Source organism: Anguilla rostrata, chromosome 4 (assembly GCF_018555375.3).
Source record: "Anguilla rostrata isolate EN2019 chromosome 4, ASM1855537v3, whole genome shotgun sequence".
Taxonomy (NCBI): Eukaryota; Metazoa; Chordata; class Actinopteri; order Anguilliformes; family Anguillidae; genus Anguilla; species Anguilla rostrata.
The window spans coordinates 28,624,040-28,642,696 of record NC_057936.1 but is presented as its reverse complement, the minus strand read 5'-3'; the positions used below and the strand labels follow the sequence as shown (position 1 = coordinate 28,642,696).

General features: G+C 38.5%; 1 protein-coding gene across 2 annotated transcripts; it reads left to right on the top strand.

Annotated features, from left to right (window-relative positions):
- The first annotated feature begins 392 nt into the window (after window positions 1-392).
- Window positions 393-12,022, top strand: b3galt2 (UDP-Gal:betaGlcNAc beta 1,3-galactosyltransferase, polypeptide 2). Of its 2 annotated transcripts, none has more exons than XM_064332032.1 (2): window positions 393-468; window positions 9,761-12,022. In XM_064332032.1, exon 2 carries the CDS (start codon window positions 9,944-9,946, stop codon window positions 11,285-11,287), a length of 1,344 nt encoding a protein of 447 aa, XP_064188102.1. In that variant the 5' UTR covers window positions 393-468; window positions 9,761-9,943; the 3' UTR covers window positions 11,288-12,022. The 2 variants fall into 2 exon arrangements, with proteins under 2 accessions (XP_064188102.1, XP_064188100.1); XM_064332030.1 differs by lacking the exon at window positions 393-468 and adding an exon at window positions 6,682-7,308.
- Window positions 12,023-18,657: the final 6,635 nt, after the last annotated feature.

The following is an 18,657-nucleotide window of genomic DNA, read 5'->3' as shown; positions in this document are numbered from 1 at the left end:
GATGTATTTATATTATTGTAGGAATACAGTGAATCACTAAAACACATTAGGCCATCATATAGCCAGTTCTTATATACTCCTGTAAAAAGAGTTAACAACTGAGAAAACAAGACTTGAAAAATACTAAGACGTTATTTTAAATACACCAACAGTACAAATGATAGTAATGGCTCACCTTCCTTCTCCCTGTCCCTACTGACAGACACTTAAAATATGCTGAGCCAATCAGTTGCACCTGGGTTTCAATTGCACTAACAAGTGAAATCAATTAACAATCAAACACAATCAACTAAACAATCAAACACAATCAATTAAACAATCAAACATAATCAACCAAACAACCAACAAGCCAGTGGAGGGCCACTCCTTCACAACTCCTGAAATGCATAATCCAAATATATTGAATGAAAACTCATTTGCACACATTCCAAGCACTGGTCTTTGACTCCTTTCAAAAGAAACAAGAAGGTATGCTTGTTACGTTTGTATTCTGTAGCATTTAAGGAAGTGGTCAAAGGTTGAAATGCTGATTTGATGTATTCCTTGAAATATACTCTTATCTTCACATATCTTCAATTATTCTGGTCTGAATTTCTCACAAATAACATTCTTGTCTATGTTGACAATTGTAATTTGTCATTCCATGGGCAAGGATATGGTCACCCACTGTAGCATGTATATGTATATCATCAGATACAAATGTTTTCCTCTTCCACCTCCTCTCAGTGGTACTCTGTTTCCAAAGCATCTGAACTCAACTACGGCCCTTTTTATTGATTCTGAGGTTCTGGCTGGTGTGCTAACAGTTTTGCTTTTTAGCGTTTGCACCTACAGAATTGTGTGCAAACTGAGGTCAGGTTGTAACGCAGTGGTCTCCAGCCCTGGTCCTGGAGAGCTACAGGGTCTGCTGGTTTTTGTTTTCACCTTAAAATCAGCACCCAATTGAGACCCAAGACACCAGGTGAGTTGAGTTAACTGTGTAATCAACTGCTCTAATTGATTCATGTGGTGCAGTTTCACTATGAAAACCAGCAGACCCTGTAGCTCTCCAGGATCAGGGTTGGAGACCACTGTTGTAATGACTTCAGTTATTTTTCAACACACAAAAATTCCAAGTTACTCACACATACAATGCACTATAAGTCATTAACACTTGCACAATCTAGGCCTGCCATTGAAAGTACTGATAACAAAATGACGCCAGGTTACAATAAACAACATTGCCTATCTTTAAATAACACAAATTCAACATGCTGTATTCCAAAACAATGCTGCTACCCAATGCTTCCTAAATTATTTCAAGTAACCTGATGTTGAGGATGTTTAGTTGCTTTTACTACCTCACCTTCCATTTGAGCCAAAATGCTGGTGAGAGTGAAAGTTGATATACACAGAAACCCGAGATAATAAGCCTCTTCCCTCCTTATGATTGGATAATTCTTTCAAAAGATACAATGCGGTGAATTACCCATGATATAAAGCATAGAAATTAGAAATTATTCAAATTTGTAGGTATACATGGAAAGATATGCAAATACAATAACTATTTTTAGTTTAGTTTATTTGATGATTTACTTTAAATGGACAATTATATGGTTGCAAACACCAATGTACATGCACAATTAAAAGGGCATCAAGGATAACACAAAAAAAAGTCACAGGACTTATTTCCATTGTGGTCCTTGCTGTAGCTAGATGTCATGGAGGTGTATGCGTGCGCGTGTGCGTGCACGTACGTGTGTATGGGGCATATTCTGTACCAGCGCAACTAACGCACGGTACCTTCACCGCATACCTGCTACGGCTAAAGTGCGTGTAAGCGTGTATACGTGTACTTTGGCGAGCTGTAGCAAACGCCACATGAACACACCACACCTGCAGTTTGATAGATAAATAGGCGTGCGTCTAGGTACGCGTTGTCTCAGGAGTGCATATACATTTTGTGTGCAGCAACAATCGCCAACACACGTGCACGTGTAAACTCAGCAGGATAAATCAAGGGATCACTGGTTCAAAACTAGCTGGACTCGCATCCAAGTTCAAGTGAAACAATTAGATAAAGAATGTGGAACGTCCTAATCATTGTACCTGCACACTGAAGAAGGCAACATGCTGAAACGTTTGTGCATGATTCTGAAGAAAACAATAAAAAAAAGAAAATAATGACATTTTTTGAAGCTTTGTAGCCATTTTTTGAGTGCGAACCAATTTCTTTTCAATTGATGATATTTCACTGGTTTCAACGCACCAAACAAATGAAAATGGGTGAGCGCAGTGATTTCTCTTGCTGTAATTTGATTTCATTATTATAGGCTTATAAACTGTGGGTCTGCGCGGTGTTCTTTAGATTGTGAAATTAGGCTACATTGTGAAATTCTCCGATGACACCGCCATTCTTGGTTTATTACATAGAGATCAACACATCACTTTACCACTCCGAAATCGAACAGTTTGTGGACCTAAAGTCCGTGGGACAAATCTTATATTATCTTAGTTGGCAGTAACACCAGACTAGGAAAGCGACTGAAGACCTGCCAACTTACTTTCTTTTATTCTTTCAGCTGGGTGAAACTGTTATACACTTGAAAGACATATGTATCAACAACCTGGGCTGCGTTTCCGAGTTTCGATGTACCTTACAGTTCTACGAAGGTTTCTGAGTATTTCCCAGACTATACCTTAGCAGTTGCCTTAATGGACAGTTTCAAAGGTACGTCGTAAATTGAAGCTGGCCTTCACTGTGGTGCTGCAAAGTTTATCAATCGATGCCACGCGAATCGATTGTCTCACTTGTAAAGGCTTATGAATGATGTTTTAATATAACAAGTGTTGTCATAATTTTTACATCAGTCTAATATTGCAGAAGAGGAAGCTATGCCTACTTAAAGATCATCTGCTAATCTCTTTAAGAGTCAAGAAGAGACCTTGTGATAGTTTCAATAAATACATATACAGTAGGCTACAAAAGATGAAATAAAGGGCATCAATCGGGATATATAAGCCATAGTCTGGGACTTCTTGGAAGCCCAGGAAAAGGATATAGGCTACATATGGGTGAATTATTTTGTTCTTATTGAAACAAAGGTCTAATGTTAATTTGTTTTTGTCACACAATATAGGCAACTGTAGCAGCATGTCCACTGATTCCCGCTGACTTTTCTCTGCAGTGCAAAAATGATCGTAGATAAATGGCAAACGCGCATCTGTGGAAATTCATCATGATTAATTCTGTACCGGGTATGCCTTATGAATAGGCCTACCTGTTAAAGTGATATGTTCATCCACCTTGATTTGCTGTTGGATAGTCTTAAGTTTAACCAAGAATATCATTGTTGGGTTCTTTACTGAAAATCGTAAAACAACATGGTAAAAAGCTTTGGATGCATCCAGGAAACACATAAATAGATTAGGCGTGTTGGCGTGTAGACGTAGGCTGCGCGCACATGCATGCATGCGCTCCACTTACAGCACCTACCTGCACGCCTATTTATCTATCTATCAAACTGTTAAGTTAGGTGTAGTGTTAATGAGGCGTATGTGTGCCTATGAGATTACATGTACAGGCAGGTTTCGTGTATGTGTGGCGTATGTCAGGTGTGGTGTACGTTACGCGCACACGCCTTCGCAATACAAGTGAATGTGTCATGGTTCTGTGTTCCTGTCTGTGTTTTCCCTGTTGGGCCGCCAGATGGCGGCACTTCTGTTTTGTGTCCTGCTCCCCCTGTGTAATTGTATGATTGTTTTCAATTGTCCTATTATTGGTTCTTGGTTGTCTCGTTTTCCCTTCCCTCTCTGTGGCCTGATTGTTCATGGTGCCCTCCTGTGTCTCGTCAGTGTCTGTTCTATTTAAGTTTCCCTCTTCCTTGACTCAGGTGCTGGATCCTTGGTTATGTCTGGTTGTGTTTGTGCGTAAGCCTCTACTCATGTACCTGCTCCATGTGTTCCTGCCCATGTTCTGGTTTCCTTGTGTTTTTGGATTTTCTGGATTTTCTTTGTTCCTGTGTTGTTTTGAAGTTTTCCTTCGTTTGTTGAAAGTTGCCCTGCGAGGCTCTTTGTTCCCTTTTGTTTCCTTGTTTTAGTAAAGTCTTTTGTTCTTTTTTTTTTTTGTTTTGTATTTTTCCCCCTCTGCGTTTGGGTCCAAACCCCCCACGCATCCTGACAATGCCTCAGCAACACTGCCAGCGCGACACCTACATGACATGCGTGTAATGGCTGTGTCTCCATTGTGAGTCTATGTAAATTGTAGGCGTGTGTTCAGAGGTTTGATCTGATTGTGAGGTCTTAAGTAGGCGCTAATGACGCGTTTGAGTATAGTTTGGTGGCATGTATAATGCCCCATACGTGTGCGTATGCGCAGAGAACTATAGCCATTTGTTTTGAGTTATTAAATTAATATTGTCACGAGAACTATGCAAAGTTTCTATGCATTTTCTTTTTGGATTGTTAAATTTATGTTTTATATAGTATTGCATTACCTTTTGCACAGTATGTTTGCCATTAAGAGACACAGGAGCACTTTAAAATATCAATATAAAAATATTAAATTAAATAAATTATATGAAATAAAAATGTTTTGCTTGTTTGCAAGGACCCCCATGTAAAAAAAAAAAAAAAAAACAGAAAAAAAATTGATGAGACATATGGTTTGAGTAGCATAATGACATGAAAACAAAGGCATCTTCCAATGAATAACAAACAGGTGCTCTTATACTTTTCATGACATGTTGACATGCATTTTTTTCATTAACAATGCTCTAAGCCAGACTTGGAACAAACTGACTGGCTGGTAGCTCCACTGGGTGACACGTGATTGGCAATTGCATCGCCTGGGGCACAGAAGGGTTCCGCTGGTTTTAACGGGCTTGTAGCTACAAATAGTAATGGGATATTCCAAAACTGGCTGTTCTCGGGCCAATGTTGATGCAATGTACTTTCTGACATGGCAAGAATCATCCCTAACTTGAACTCGTAGTTCACATTTCTCTAGAGCTTTTCTTAGCCAATAGCTTGCAGTTCTCTGTCATCAGTATGCATACAGTAGGATATATACTTTCTGACATTACCTTACAGCTGGTAATGTTTTCAGTTTTTGGAATGCAAGATAGGTAGCATTGTTTTGTAAGAAGTTGTCGCCTACAGACTGTGTATCATTACGTTGCATTTTTATTATGCTCTGCCTTTTGGAATTCAGACATTGGAAATAATGAATATTCTGAGTTGAGTCCAAAATAAGCCTTAGTTACAGTATTATGAACAAATAGCTAACAAATGAAGCTATAACATCAAACATTACCAGCTTTGGGGAAAACATGGCTGCTACAGATTTTATAATATACAGTACTGTGCAAAAGGCTGTACAGCTAAGATGCTTTCAAAAATAATAAAATGAAAGGTTATAAATATCGAAAAAATTATATAAAGAGCAGTAAATAGTTAAAAACTAAATAAAATCAATGTTTGGTGTGACCACCCTTCGCCTTTAAAACTACATCAATTCTCTTAGGTACACTGTCCGGCAGTTTTATAAGAAAATCGGCCGGTAGGTTGTTCCAAGCATTTTGGAGAACATGCCACAGTTCTTCTGCAGATTTTGGCTGTTTCGCTTGCTTCTGGCTCTCCAGGTAATCCCAAAGACCCTTGATCAAGTTTTTTATCTGAAAAGTAGTCTATTACTTAAAATATTACATTTTTGTATTTTGTTAAATAAAGTATCGGTAAAATTTCATTTTTTGGAAAATTCATGTTTGGAAATCTTAAATTTGCTCTTTTCTACTGACACACTAATGCGGAAAACAAAAAAATAAACATCTAATACCAAATATATACTATATATTATATTTAAAAATCTAGAGTGCCTAAGACTTTTGCACAGTACTGTATATAAGACATGGTAAATTTATTTTCACTGCAGAATATGAAAGAGTGCAGTCCCAGCCACCACATACATTCATTCAGCATCACTCATCCACTCAGCTAGTGGGTCAGCATCATCCTATCTTTATTTTTATAGATGCACTTAGTCTAGCTGCATCCCATGTCTGAGGATAGCTTGTTCATTCAAAATGTAACTAGAACATTTTTTTTAAACCAAAACAGGGCACATTGGTCCTAGTTTCAGTTGCAAAAAAAAGAGCTTTATATAAATGGGGCCAGTGGATATGAACACTGGGACTCATCCTCCGACTCATAAATCAGTGTGACAATGCTGCATATGGATTTCATTAATCTAACAACAAAGTACTTTTGAACGGCAATTTCTATCAGGTGAATCCTGTTCACTGAAACACAAACATAGAAAACATGATGCATTTCATACAAAATGCCCTTTTGCTGTCAACCGTGTTTTGAGATCTGTTCAGTGGTCACAGTAAGAAATACACCAGCCACTATATAAAAATAATGAGAGGCTACAAGAGTAGAGAAAATTCCCAAATAAACCAGAGATAATTTGATATCCCTCCAGTAGCAAACAGACCAGAGCTGGAAACTGTTTTAAGGCAGAGGAACTATTGCCGCTAGAGGAACAAAAAAGATCCCCTCCTCTGCAATTGTGCCCACATATTTAAATCCTTTCTTCTGCTGAGGAGGGGTGGGAGGGGAATATGAATTGGTCACGTGAGAAGCCCTGCTTAGTAAGCAGTGACGTCTGGGTGCTCTGTCACTGTAACGGCGTCTGTCAGAGTCCACATTTAAGCAGCTGCCTCCCCAGAGCAGAGGTGGCAGGAATCATTCCACTCCTCAGACCAGAGCGTGTTGTCATATAGCCAACCACTGCTCAGCGCAACACTGCCCCTAACAACACAGAGGAAAGGATGCTGCTTTTTTTCTGTAGCACAGCTGAACTCTCGCTGGATTTCCTCAGCAGCGCTGTCCGTGCACTGAAGTGACCACTGAATTGGGAGAACAGGTCTGTGAGAGGAAGAAGCAAGAGAAAGAAAGGTGGAGGAAGAGCAGTTGTCATTTCTTTCCAACTGCAGAAACCAGAGCACAGGAATCCAGGAGCACTGGGACAGCAGACCAGGAAAAACAGAGATCATTACCGTGAGGGGAACACAGAGCTGGGGGAGGCAGGGTGGTGGGGGTGTCGGAGTGCAGGCTTGTTAAGGCAGTGGAAATTATAGCAGGACTCTGAATGTAACAGATGGATGGACTCATTTCCAGGAAATAAAGAGTGCAGAGGATGCACACATGATTAAGGAGAGAAAAGGGACATTTTTGCAGCTTTTTGTGGTGGAAATTATGGTGTGCCATGAGTGTCAAGAGAGAGCAACAGCCCCCATGCTCTCAAATGGGGCACTGCATAAAGAGGTATGTCTTATTAGCACTGTGATATCTTCACTTGTGTTCGCTTTCCTTGTTACCAGAGATCTTTAAAAAAAGCGCATGACAATTATAGGGGCCAAGCAGGACCTCAATTGATCCAGCCCAGATCCCAGAATCTCATATTTACTGCACATAACGTACATCAATGTAGACAGGTGAACAGCCTCACAGCTAGAGACAAAATAGCTGGAACGTAAGCAAAGCATATTTCTACTATTTAGGATATTTCTACTGGCTCAATCAGTCTGTGTGATTATCGATTTATGGATAATCCATTTTTAACCACTTAATCCAAATGAAATTTTTAATGGAAGCTGATCCTGAAACTGTGATCGAACTCCAAAAATAAATGGGCTAATGTAGCCTATTTATGACATCTATTTACCAGTGCTCTTATCTACAGTGCTAAAAGTGCATGTGGGGTGCGTGTGTGTGTGTGTGGTGGTGTTGGGGGGAAGAGAAGTGTTTAGTTATGTAAAATATTGTTCACATAACTGTCATTGGCAGATATACGATTAATATCTGTATGAATTGGTTTCCAGGCAGAGGTGATTTCAGCTTACATTAGACCCATCATGAACACTCAAGCATGTACACACAGACCTGTCCAGGGATAGTAGTCAACTTGCCTGCACTTGTGGCCCCCACCATCCAGATTTCCAGTTGGCAAGGACAAACAAGGCTTGTACTTGATGAGTGAAACATCAGAATATCCAGCCATGCTTATTAATAACAAAGTGCTTGTTCATTCCAGTAATGAGGCCTGGTATAGTTTGTTGATTACGTTCAATTTTAAAGGTAAGATTCCCAGGGCATTTTACTATTTGTTTATTTGGGAACTTGTATGAACAACACAGTCTGACAACAAAGCTAAGTGGCACACATTCAAAATACTTTATGCTTGTGGAAGTAATATGTAAGATAAAGACCTTTATCTTCACTAATTGCATGCACATACGCACACACACATATATATTTAGTGTACTGACAATGTGCTCATTTTTTATGATGTTGTTGCAGAAAGCATTGCTTTTACTGTGTCACAGCCACATTGCATTCAGATCCCTACATATAATACTGTATGTTTTGATTTCTCTCTGCAATTCTGTTACACACTTGTTTCCCTTTCTGACTCCAGTGGTATTTTATGAAGTAAAAGAGAAACACTAATGATATAAAGAAAGTAAAATCAAAAGGATACCATAGTCATGTGCAAACCACTCACTATACCTGACAACGCACATTTGTGAGTACAGTGGTGAAAAGAGCACAGACAATGCACTACCGAACCGTAGGGGAATGCGACACAGTCAGATTAATTTTTCTTCATTACATTCTCAACAAATGGATGAGTGCATGTATGAGGCACACCTGTACATGTATGCCATCCTAAAACAATACAAATAACAATGATCTATTTTATCTTAGCACAGTTCATGCTTGATAATGAAGTGGACTACAAGTAGTGCATGTCAGCTTAGTAGTGCTGTGTATCGCTGGGTATTTAATATATTGGCATGATAATACAAGTTAAGGCCAATGATCATTTTTCTTCTGGTTAAGTTAAGTCATCAAACATGTTCATCTCAAAAACCTGACATGATAAACAATATAATTTATAGCACACAAAGTTTTTAGCCAAAGTCTATTAAAAAAGACACAAAAAAACCATCAAAACATCACTCAGAACCCTGACCTGGAATTTGTTAACCTTTAAAACATGGTATAGAAAGACTCCTTCCTATCTTCTGTGATTGCTGAAGCTGTACAAGCCCTTTTTGTTGAAAAGGTTAGCATGCCATGATTCATCCTTTGTGAATAACAAGCAAATGCCTCAGGAAATAAGAAATCTGATGAAGACAGGGAGTACTTACAATCCCCTGCTTAATACAGTGTATCATCACATCATCTATCTTATGATGATGAGAGGGTTTCTACCAACTGATCAATAACAAATGATAAAGAATGTCAATGCAGGAAAGCTGTGATAAAAGGAGGCAATTGCCATCAAGAAAACTTTTAACAAAAACTTGATTAATAAGTGTAAGTTTGAAGGTGAGCAATGGGTGAAGACGGTTATCACTGGCTGTTGACTTGGATTGGTCAGTTTGCTGAACCCCGAAAATTCATTTTGACAGATGAATTTTCTCCTTTGGTGTGGGAGCAGAGTAGGTGATCATAGCAGGAGACCATGAGAGTAGCCCAGGGCTACTTGACTGCCTTGTCGTTGGAGCCAGAATTTACACCAGCACTGAGTTGCAATTAACAATTAAGAAAACTTTTACAAATCATCTGACTTTTTCTACCAGTTAGTGGAGAGAAACACAATACATATTAGGCCAGTAACATAAAATTGGATATACGGTGAATAAAGCATAAACTAACATACGATGTCTGTCCAGGAAAAATAAATAAATTTGTTCTCTCTATTTTTCAGATAACATCAATATACAACATTTGAGGAGCAACTCTCCTGTCAGCTGTACTGCCCCATGGCATGATCACTTGTCCTGCAGGACAGTCCGAAAATCCCATCCGAGAGGCTCACAGGAAAAACATGTCATCATCCTTGTAGCCACCAATCTGCCAGCTCTGATAACCCACTGGCTGTTCACAACACATGCTTGGCTTGATTGAATGTGACCACCGCGCTTCACAGCAGTTTATTATCTGCATCATGCAGTGGAGAAGGCGACACTGCTGCCTGATAAAGATGACCTGGAATGTCAAGCGCTCCCTGTTCCGCACTCACATGGCCGGGCTCCTCTCCCTCGCCTTCCTGTTTGCTGTTTTTCTATTCTGCAGCCACCAGGACTGGCTTCCCAGCAGGACAGGGCTGAGGGAAAACCCTGTGGCCTACACTGTGCGGGGTTTTCGCTCCGCAAAGGGTGAGACCAATCAGAGCACAATAAGGAACATTTGGAAGGAGGTTCTCCATTCGGCTTCCAAACCCCAAACCAACTCTAGCTCAAACCCCAAACCAACTCACAGCTCTAAGGAGGTGTCCTTACAGGGGGTGACGGGGCTGGAGAACTCCTTAAGCACTAACAACAGCCTGTACCTGGAAATGGGGGTGAATGGGCAACCAGTCCCACAGCCTTACCGCTACCTCATCAATGAACCTCACATATGTCAAAACAGCAGTCCCTTTCTTATACTGTTGATTGCAGCAGAGCCCCATCAGGTAGATGCTAGGAATGCTATTAGGCAAACCTGGGGGAATGACAGTGTGGCTGGCAAGCTGGGCTTTGTTCGACTGTTTCTGCTGGGCCTGGGGAAGGATAGCAATGGTTATCAGCAGCGTTCCATTAAAAAGGAGAGTCAGCTCCACCATGACATCATTCAGCAAGAGTACCAGGACACCTACTACAACCTAACTATTAAAACATTAATGGGAATGAATTGGGTAGCTAAACACTGTCCACATGCTCATTACATCATGAAGACAGACAGTGACATGTTTGTGAATACAGAATATCTCATTCAGAAATTGCTCAAGCCAGACCTGCCACCCAGACAGAACTATTTCACAGGCTATCTAATGAGAGGTTATGCTCCAAACCGAAACAAGGAGAGTAAATGGTACATGCCACCTGAAATGTACCCCAGTGAGCGATACCCCATATTTTGCTCTGGAACCGGATACGTGTTCTCGGGAGACCTAGCTGAGAAGATATATAAAGCCTCTTTGAGTATACGCCGTCTGCACTTGGAGGACGTGTATGTGGGCATCTGCCTGGCCAAGCTACGCATCGACCCTGTGCCACCACCAAATGAATTTGTGTTCAACCATTGGCGCGTGTCCTACTCCAGCTGTAAATACAGCCACCTGATTACCTCGCACCAGTTTCAGCCTAATGAACTAATTAAGTACTGGAACCATTTGCAAAGCAACAAGCACAACCCTTGCATCAATGCAGCCAAGGAAAAGGCTGCGAGATACCGTCACAGAAAGTTACACTGAAAAGTATTTGTGTGAGATTCATAGTGGGACATGTACAGATCTCAGCACCTGACACGAGGGAACAGCACAGCAAAGGTTTTGGTACTGCATTCAAAAATGTAAAACATATTTTTTTAATTTAAAAGAAATGTTACGTATTGTACTTCTGTAACTTAATGTTTGGAAAGTATTTTTAAAAGGAAGTGAAATAAATGTTAATGTGCAATATTGTGCATGCACAAAACACGGGTGGTTAGTTCTCCACCCTGGGTGCCAATAAAAGTGTTAGAAACAAAGATGCCATTGACTTCGTTTTGGACATTTTTTTATGGACTATGCAAAGGGCTGAATACATTGTGGGTCCAATTCCAGGAAAATATCCACGATAGATCAAAACGACAAAACTACTCCAGCATATCAGTATTTAAACATTTTTAACCTTTTTTAAACAAGGGAAATATCTTCTCTGACTAAACCACATTCCTGACTATTTGCAATCAACAATATTATCCATCTGTCCACCCATCCATCCACCCATCCATCCATCTATTATCTAACCCGCTTATACCTGGTCAGGGTCGTAGGGGGGCTGGAGCCTATCCCAGCACACATTGGGCAAGAGGCTAGAATTCACCCTGGTCAGGTCACCGAAAAAACTATTTGCAACAAAAATGTTAACCAAGTATTGAAATGAATTTAATCTAAAACATCACCCCAAATAGCTCTGTCAGGTGGCAATCAAATCACATCCTTCCACTACACCCTCAGCATAATTTCATCAAATAAATATATATGAAAATAAATGATTATAATAAATAAATATATTACATTTTACAGCTTCCATTGGTACTGTGTTTTGTGATTCTGATGCATGTCATTTTGTCATTGCAAGTGTTTTCATTGATTTTTTAAAAATGTAATCAACAATTAAATTATTATTTAATTATGAAAATACAAAATAACATCAACTAAACAGCACACAATTTCTAAAATTTTGTTTTATGTCATCATGTTGTACAGTAACTAAATAGAAATCTATTCAGAATATTAACAAATGATAGGTTAGGGGAATGGTAAATCAGGAAAACTTCCATCAATGTGCCACCCTTACAGCCATAACTATTTACTTCATGTTGTGTCAGTTAGCTAGATATGTGGAAACAATATTATCTTTTCACTTCAGTGGTTGCATGTTAGTTACGGCTGAGATTCAATACACATTAGCTAGCTTGCTGCCATCATCTAACTACTGCCAAGTAATCTCATTTTAATTTAACATCCACATGGCAGTAATATTGAATATTATGTTCATGCAGACCTGGGTGAAATACGCATTTGTTTTGGATTCAAATATTTTTCTGTGCTCTATTGATCTTGCTTGGTGTAATTGAGCCTGCCAATATGACCAGAAGGAGGGGTTTGCATTTTTTGAGAGTATTTCATTGGTTCCAATACACCAGACAAAATCAGTAAAGTATAGAAAAGTATTTGAATCCAAAACAAATAGGTATTTCACCCAGGTCTGCTTGTAAGATAGCATGATGGGACAATGCATCCTCATATGTTCTGTTGGTAACTAATATGTACTGACAAGTTCTGAAAATCTAGTAAAGCAACTTAAATTTGCTCATATTTTCCACCTGCATGTTTCAAGTCAAGGAATTTCAGCTTTTCACACATTCAGGAAATGTTACTCATTTAGTTAAGATCTTTCTTCCATTTCAATTGTTAATAGATGTGTGACTTGTCCATTTATTCCTCCATTATCCCACTCTGCTGAATGATAAGGGATATTACCAGTGATTCCATTGCCATGCATAAGGTTTCTTCTAAAGCATGGCAACTCTAAGAGGTGGTGCTCGCAGAAGCCCTTTTTAAAACTGAAGCTGGCTTGCAGTGGCCTTGGCCCACACTGTTTACATCTTCAGATTCCCCAGAGTATCACATGCTGCTTTCAGTCAAGTGAATTAAGGGAGGGCAGGACAACCTAATCAGGATCATATCTTCTAGGTAATTCCCTCTGAGGAAAAAAACTAACTTGCATGAGATGTATGACTGGCAAAAGTCTTAAGAAAGATTTGGAAAAGGAAGATAAAGAGTGTGAAATAGCTATCAGTTAAATATGTGATAAATAAGTGATCTGTAATATTTGCTAAAATAAAGCCCCTACTTGTGGTAATTGTTATATGCTGTGGGACTGATTAAAATTAATTCTGAAAATTTGTGTGTTGTACATATTCACTAAAGTGAAACCTGGAAACAGATGGAGATGTATGGTATGATAAAGCAGAGATGCATCATCATAGCTTTGCTGCTATGAGAGTGGAAGAGTAAATTTGAGCAGAGAAACAGGAATCTAGACCCCTCCAAAATAGACCTCTTCCAGCAATATGGCACTGCTCTTAAGCAAGTCTGAGATTATTGATATTAATTTAAATATGCAATGTAAAATAAGACTGACAAAAGACTGTCTCTGAAAGGTGTTAGCATCTTGTGAACCTTTTTTTGCCACATGTAAAATATACGCAGTACTGCAAATGTTGTTCAATCATATATAATACAACCCTTCAATGCTATTTTCTCTTGGCAGCATTTGACAAGTCTTTTGACAACACAGCAAGCTTTAACATTGTTATATCACAGGCCTCTAACAGGGTCTCAGCTGCTAGACATTGTTTACAGTGTGAAAGCAAATGGAATAGTTTGAAGCCATCTGCAAGAAGTGTACTATGGGAGCCTGTTAAACACAGGCTTGTGACAGGTTTTGCTGGTGCCAGGTTACAAAATTAAAGTCTGCCCACAAAGGCAATCCTTCCCCAGAGACTGACTTTGTAAAAACAATTCAGGAAATCTTTGTAACTACAAGCCAATTTCACCTTTTCTTCTACCATACTTTAGAAGATCATTGATTCCAAGAAAGCTGATTGCATAAGACTGGCTCAACACAAAGACTTTCAAAATCTTAGATAATTATGGGAAATTAAATGCAATATAAATGTAATATTGTTTGAATTATTTTACCTCTGGATAGAGCGAAAATGTAAGGAGAATGATAGTAACTTTGTTCTTGTTGTGCTTCCATTAATCTTCTGCTCTTGTCTTCCATGTGTTTCTACTCGTGGCTTCCATTTAATTGGAGTGATTGATGTTGCTGACTAACTTGTTATGTTTGAGTTTCATTAAAAGAAATTGCAGGAATCAAGATAAGGGCAATGAAAGCCTAAATAAAACTGACAGCTTTTTAAATTGGAACAGCATTTCAAGCTACTTCTAAAAACAGACCCTTGGAGATGCACTACATGTTCCTCAGAACTGACCAAATATCTATGCAAACTAGTCCACAATAAGGCACATGCTCCTCTCCTCATTCTGCAAACAGCAGAAAACATCATTGCTGAACAACAAATCCACAAGTCTAAAATGGGTGAAATTTCTATATGCTCTTACATGCGCAGTTGAATCCTCTTGAAATAGCCTTTGATATTCAGCTCACTCATTCTTAAATGAAGAAGAAAATAATCAGTAACTCCAGAAATAATTGGCATGGGACATCGGCAATTATAAGTGAAAATGTGTTTAGAAGTTAATCTAGTTTAGCTAATCTAGCTCCAGATGCTTATACACATAAATACTTAAATAGAGGACACAAATATACATGTAAACACATCATTGACTGGATGCCAATGTCTGATAAAACTAACACAGTAAAGTGTGTGTGTGTGTGGGTGTGTGTGTGTGTGTGGTTGTGTGCATGCGTATATGTGTATATCTGTAGTCATTTAACAATGTCTCAGCTCCCCAATCAAAAGACACAATATTTTAAGCAAAACAAATTAGATGCTTTGTTTAGATGCCGGGCCATATTAAATGTAAGATCAGGACATAATACTTGCATGTCTGCATTCTCTTTGAATTGTTTTATGTGTATTTAGGGGGCATGTTCCTATTCTCTTCCTCTCACTAGCTGCAGTAGTATAGCCTTAAGCAAATTTTGATAATTGCACAACATGATTAATCACTTCAATATGTGTGAAGTATAGTGCTTTTAGAAAGCAATATAAAATAAGGTTTGTCATTTTTTTTCTTTTCTGGGTTCTGCTCTGCCTAAGCTCATTATCATGCATAGCAACCTTTGTTGCCCAAGGTCAGGCTTCAGAAATGATGTAGACTATACTGTTGTTATAGTTCATCCGCATTCCCCTACAGTCACTCTAGACAGGCTGGTAATCAAGTCAACTGCTTTGCAAAAAAAATCCTGACATTTTAATTCATTATAATTAGCCCATCTGTCATCTCAGAAATAAACAAATCTGCTTTCTTAAAGTGAAGCATGTACATTTAAACCACAAGGAAGAAAAAATCAAATAGCTCTCTTGCCATCTCAATATAAGAAGAGGGCCAGAGACCACATTGAAAATGCATAATCAATAGTAATAATCATGCAAAACTTGTATTAAGTCAATTGTTCATTTTTAAATTAATAAAGAATTTAGATTTTAAAAAATGTATTTATTCAGAACATAAATATCTAGATATTATATTCAGAACATCATTAATGTTATGATTATAATAAATGTCAGATTAATATTCAGAACATAAATATATATATTTTCAGTAGCCTTCATGTAACAAGCATAGATGAAATGTCTAGCAGAGAGATTCATGTGTCGTCTGGTAAACCACCAAGCTGTCATTCACTGAAGGGAGATGGGTGACATATAAGGCTTTGTCTAAATGCCATCAGTTTAAACAAGAATGTACAGCATTTCAGATATAAATCAAACAGAAGAATGATTGGGCTGTTTCATTTCCATGGCAACCATTCACTGATCTCTGTAGCTCTGTTTCAAAGGAAAGTGTCAGTGACAGTGGGTTGTAGAGAGAGGTAATCAGAGGCTAGGCCACCAGAGAGGGGAATGTACAGGGGACAAAAGAAGTATTTTCCAGCAGAGGATTCTGCACCACAGACCTCCAGAGGGATGATGTTTAATAAATGCTTGCACGTGTGTATTGTGAAATGGCACCAAGTCAAATGGAAAATGTCACTGGATAACAAACAACTTCATTTGAATATTTGAAGATTTTCTACTTTTGAGGTGTTCAGAAAGCTTATAGCTTAGAAGTATGGGAAACAAGACTTGCTGTGTACTGTTTACCTTGTGTTTTTGATTCTATTGCGTGGGTCCTCCACTTTTAAATTGTCACATCAATAAGTTTTTAAGCTTGTGGCAGTAGTAAATTCTCCAAGTTCTCAAACCATAACGAACTGAGAAACATTTTGTGTGTTGCACATATTTTGATGACAAAAGATACATGTTCTCATTCACTTTTGTGTTGACATTAGCACTTTATCCACGCCTTCTGAGAATGACAAGTTGACTGTGGCCTTCATCAAACAGTATGCCTGAAGTAGCCTACATAGCAAACTAATTCTGATGCATCTAAACATTTTATTGTGAAAAATGTTAGAGGCTACTTAACCCAGTTTATTTAGCTTAGACCTAAAGTTGGTGTTCTTTAATAGTAAAATCAAATATCAAGAATAAATAAGTAAGCCGACTGTTGTTCATAACATCCAATTTCTTACATTTGTTACTGAAGTGTATTAAACTATGAATGTTTATGATTAATTAAATAATTTGGATTAAAATACTGCAGAAAATACAAACATTTTGCCTAGCCCTATTATTGAATCAATGTTGTAATCATTGTTTGCACCTATGTCTTGTTGTATTGTGTATTTAGGTTTTCGTAATTGCCTTGTGCGTCCTGAGGTTCCTTGCCTTCTGTTTGCTTGCTGTGGGTTATAGAGTCACTTGATCTTTGTAGTCTGGAGGTCCAGTCATTTTGTTATTTTCACTATACCAGTGGTTACTTTGTTCCTGTGTTCATTCAGTACCCGTGCTTTATTTAGTCAATTATATCGTTTCACCATTTCCCCTGCCTCCTGCTTTTTGCTTCACTGCATTTGGATCCACACCTCAGTCCAACATAACATTAATAACTATGAGGTTAAACAAATTAATAAATAAATAAATAAATAAATAAATAAGTAAATAAATAAATAAATAAATTAGTACAACTGAAATGAATGCTTACAAACATTACAAATACAGTAATATATGTGAAAAGGAGTAAATAACTTTTGAAAAGAATTTAAATATGAGCATGAATGAATGGCAATTTAACAAATTGAACCAGAGGGACAAAAACAACGCATCCCTATCCCACAGTGAATTTAATGCCATTTAATTTTTTTAATTTTCAAGTCTGGAACTTTTTCCACTCACTTTCAGGAAATAGTTCATCCTCATTTGGAGGTTTAATTTGTGACTGTATGTAGTCAACCTTTTGGAGCAGATGCTCTTCAAGGCCTCCCTGCTCTGGGCTCTTCCTCTTTCCTGGGAAGAAGGTTTAGGCAGAACGTTTAGGGCATAGGTTGGGTGATGGTTAGAGGTGGGGATGATGGGAGAGAGAAAGCTGGGGGTTCCTGGTGAGAGTATTGGGGTCGATAAGAGTGATGAGGCAACAAGGAGGAATTGGACTGGGGATCCTCTTCTGAATGAGGGCTTCTGTCATTTTGTCACTCCTACTCCCGCCTCCACAGGCTCCATGTGGAGAATAACATGATCTTCCACCTGGAGACATTACCATCCTCCCCGACAGGTAGCAGATTACCACTTGTTGGTCTCTGTTACATATGGGGCTCAAGAAAGTTCATGATGTTATAATATTTCCATATTTTTTGAGAAAATATGGAATAGGCTGGAGCCTAACCCAGCATGCATTGGATGAAAGTCAAGCTACACCTTGGACATATCATTCACTCACACGTTCATACTCCAAGGACAATTTAAACTCTCCTAACCTGCATGTCTTTGGACTGTTTGAGGAAACCGGAGTATTCAGAGGCAACCCACATGGACATGGGGAGAACATGCAAACTCTGGAAAGAATGATTACCTTCTTGCTGTGAGGTGACAGTGCAACTCACTGCACCACCATGCCGCCCTTATTATTATTGTTGTAACTTTTGCTTAATGAGGCTCCGATCAAACATAAATAATCATTAGAACTAAATGCCCAAACCAAGAACTACCCAAGCAATATAGTAAAAGACAAACTTTTGTCAAAATAAGCAATAAAAGGAAATGGAACTCCACCACTGCAACCTAATATGGTACAAAAATTAAATGGAGCAAAACAATATAAAACGACCACTGGACCAACGCATGAACTACACAAATCAATAAAAATTACGTATGATATTACGATACAACATCTGTTTGCCTTGTAAAACAGAAATAGGTTTTCCAGACCCTTAGCTTTTCCAATCATAAAAGTGGTCCACTTGACTGTCAGTTTTATTCTCTTCAAATCTGTCCTGGGCA

Coding starts and splice junctions, on each gene's coding strand:
- b3galt2 (XM_064332032.1), top strand. CDS start 9,944: ATGCTTGGCTTGATTGAATGTGACCACCGCGCTTCACAGCAGTTTATT.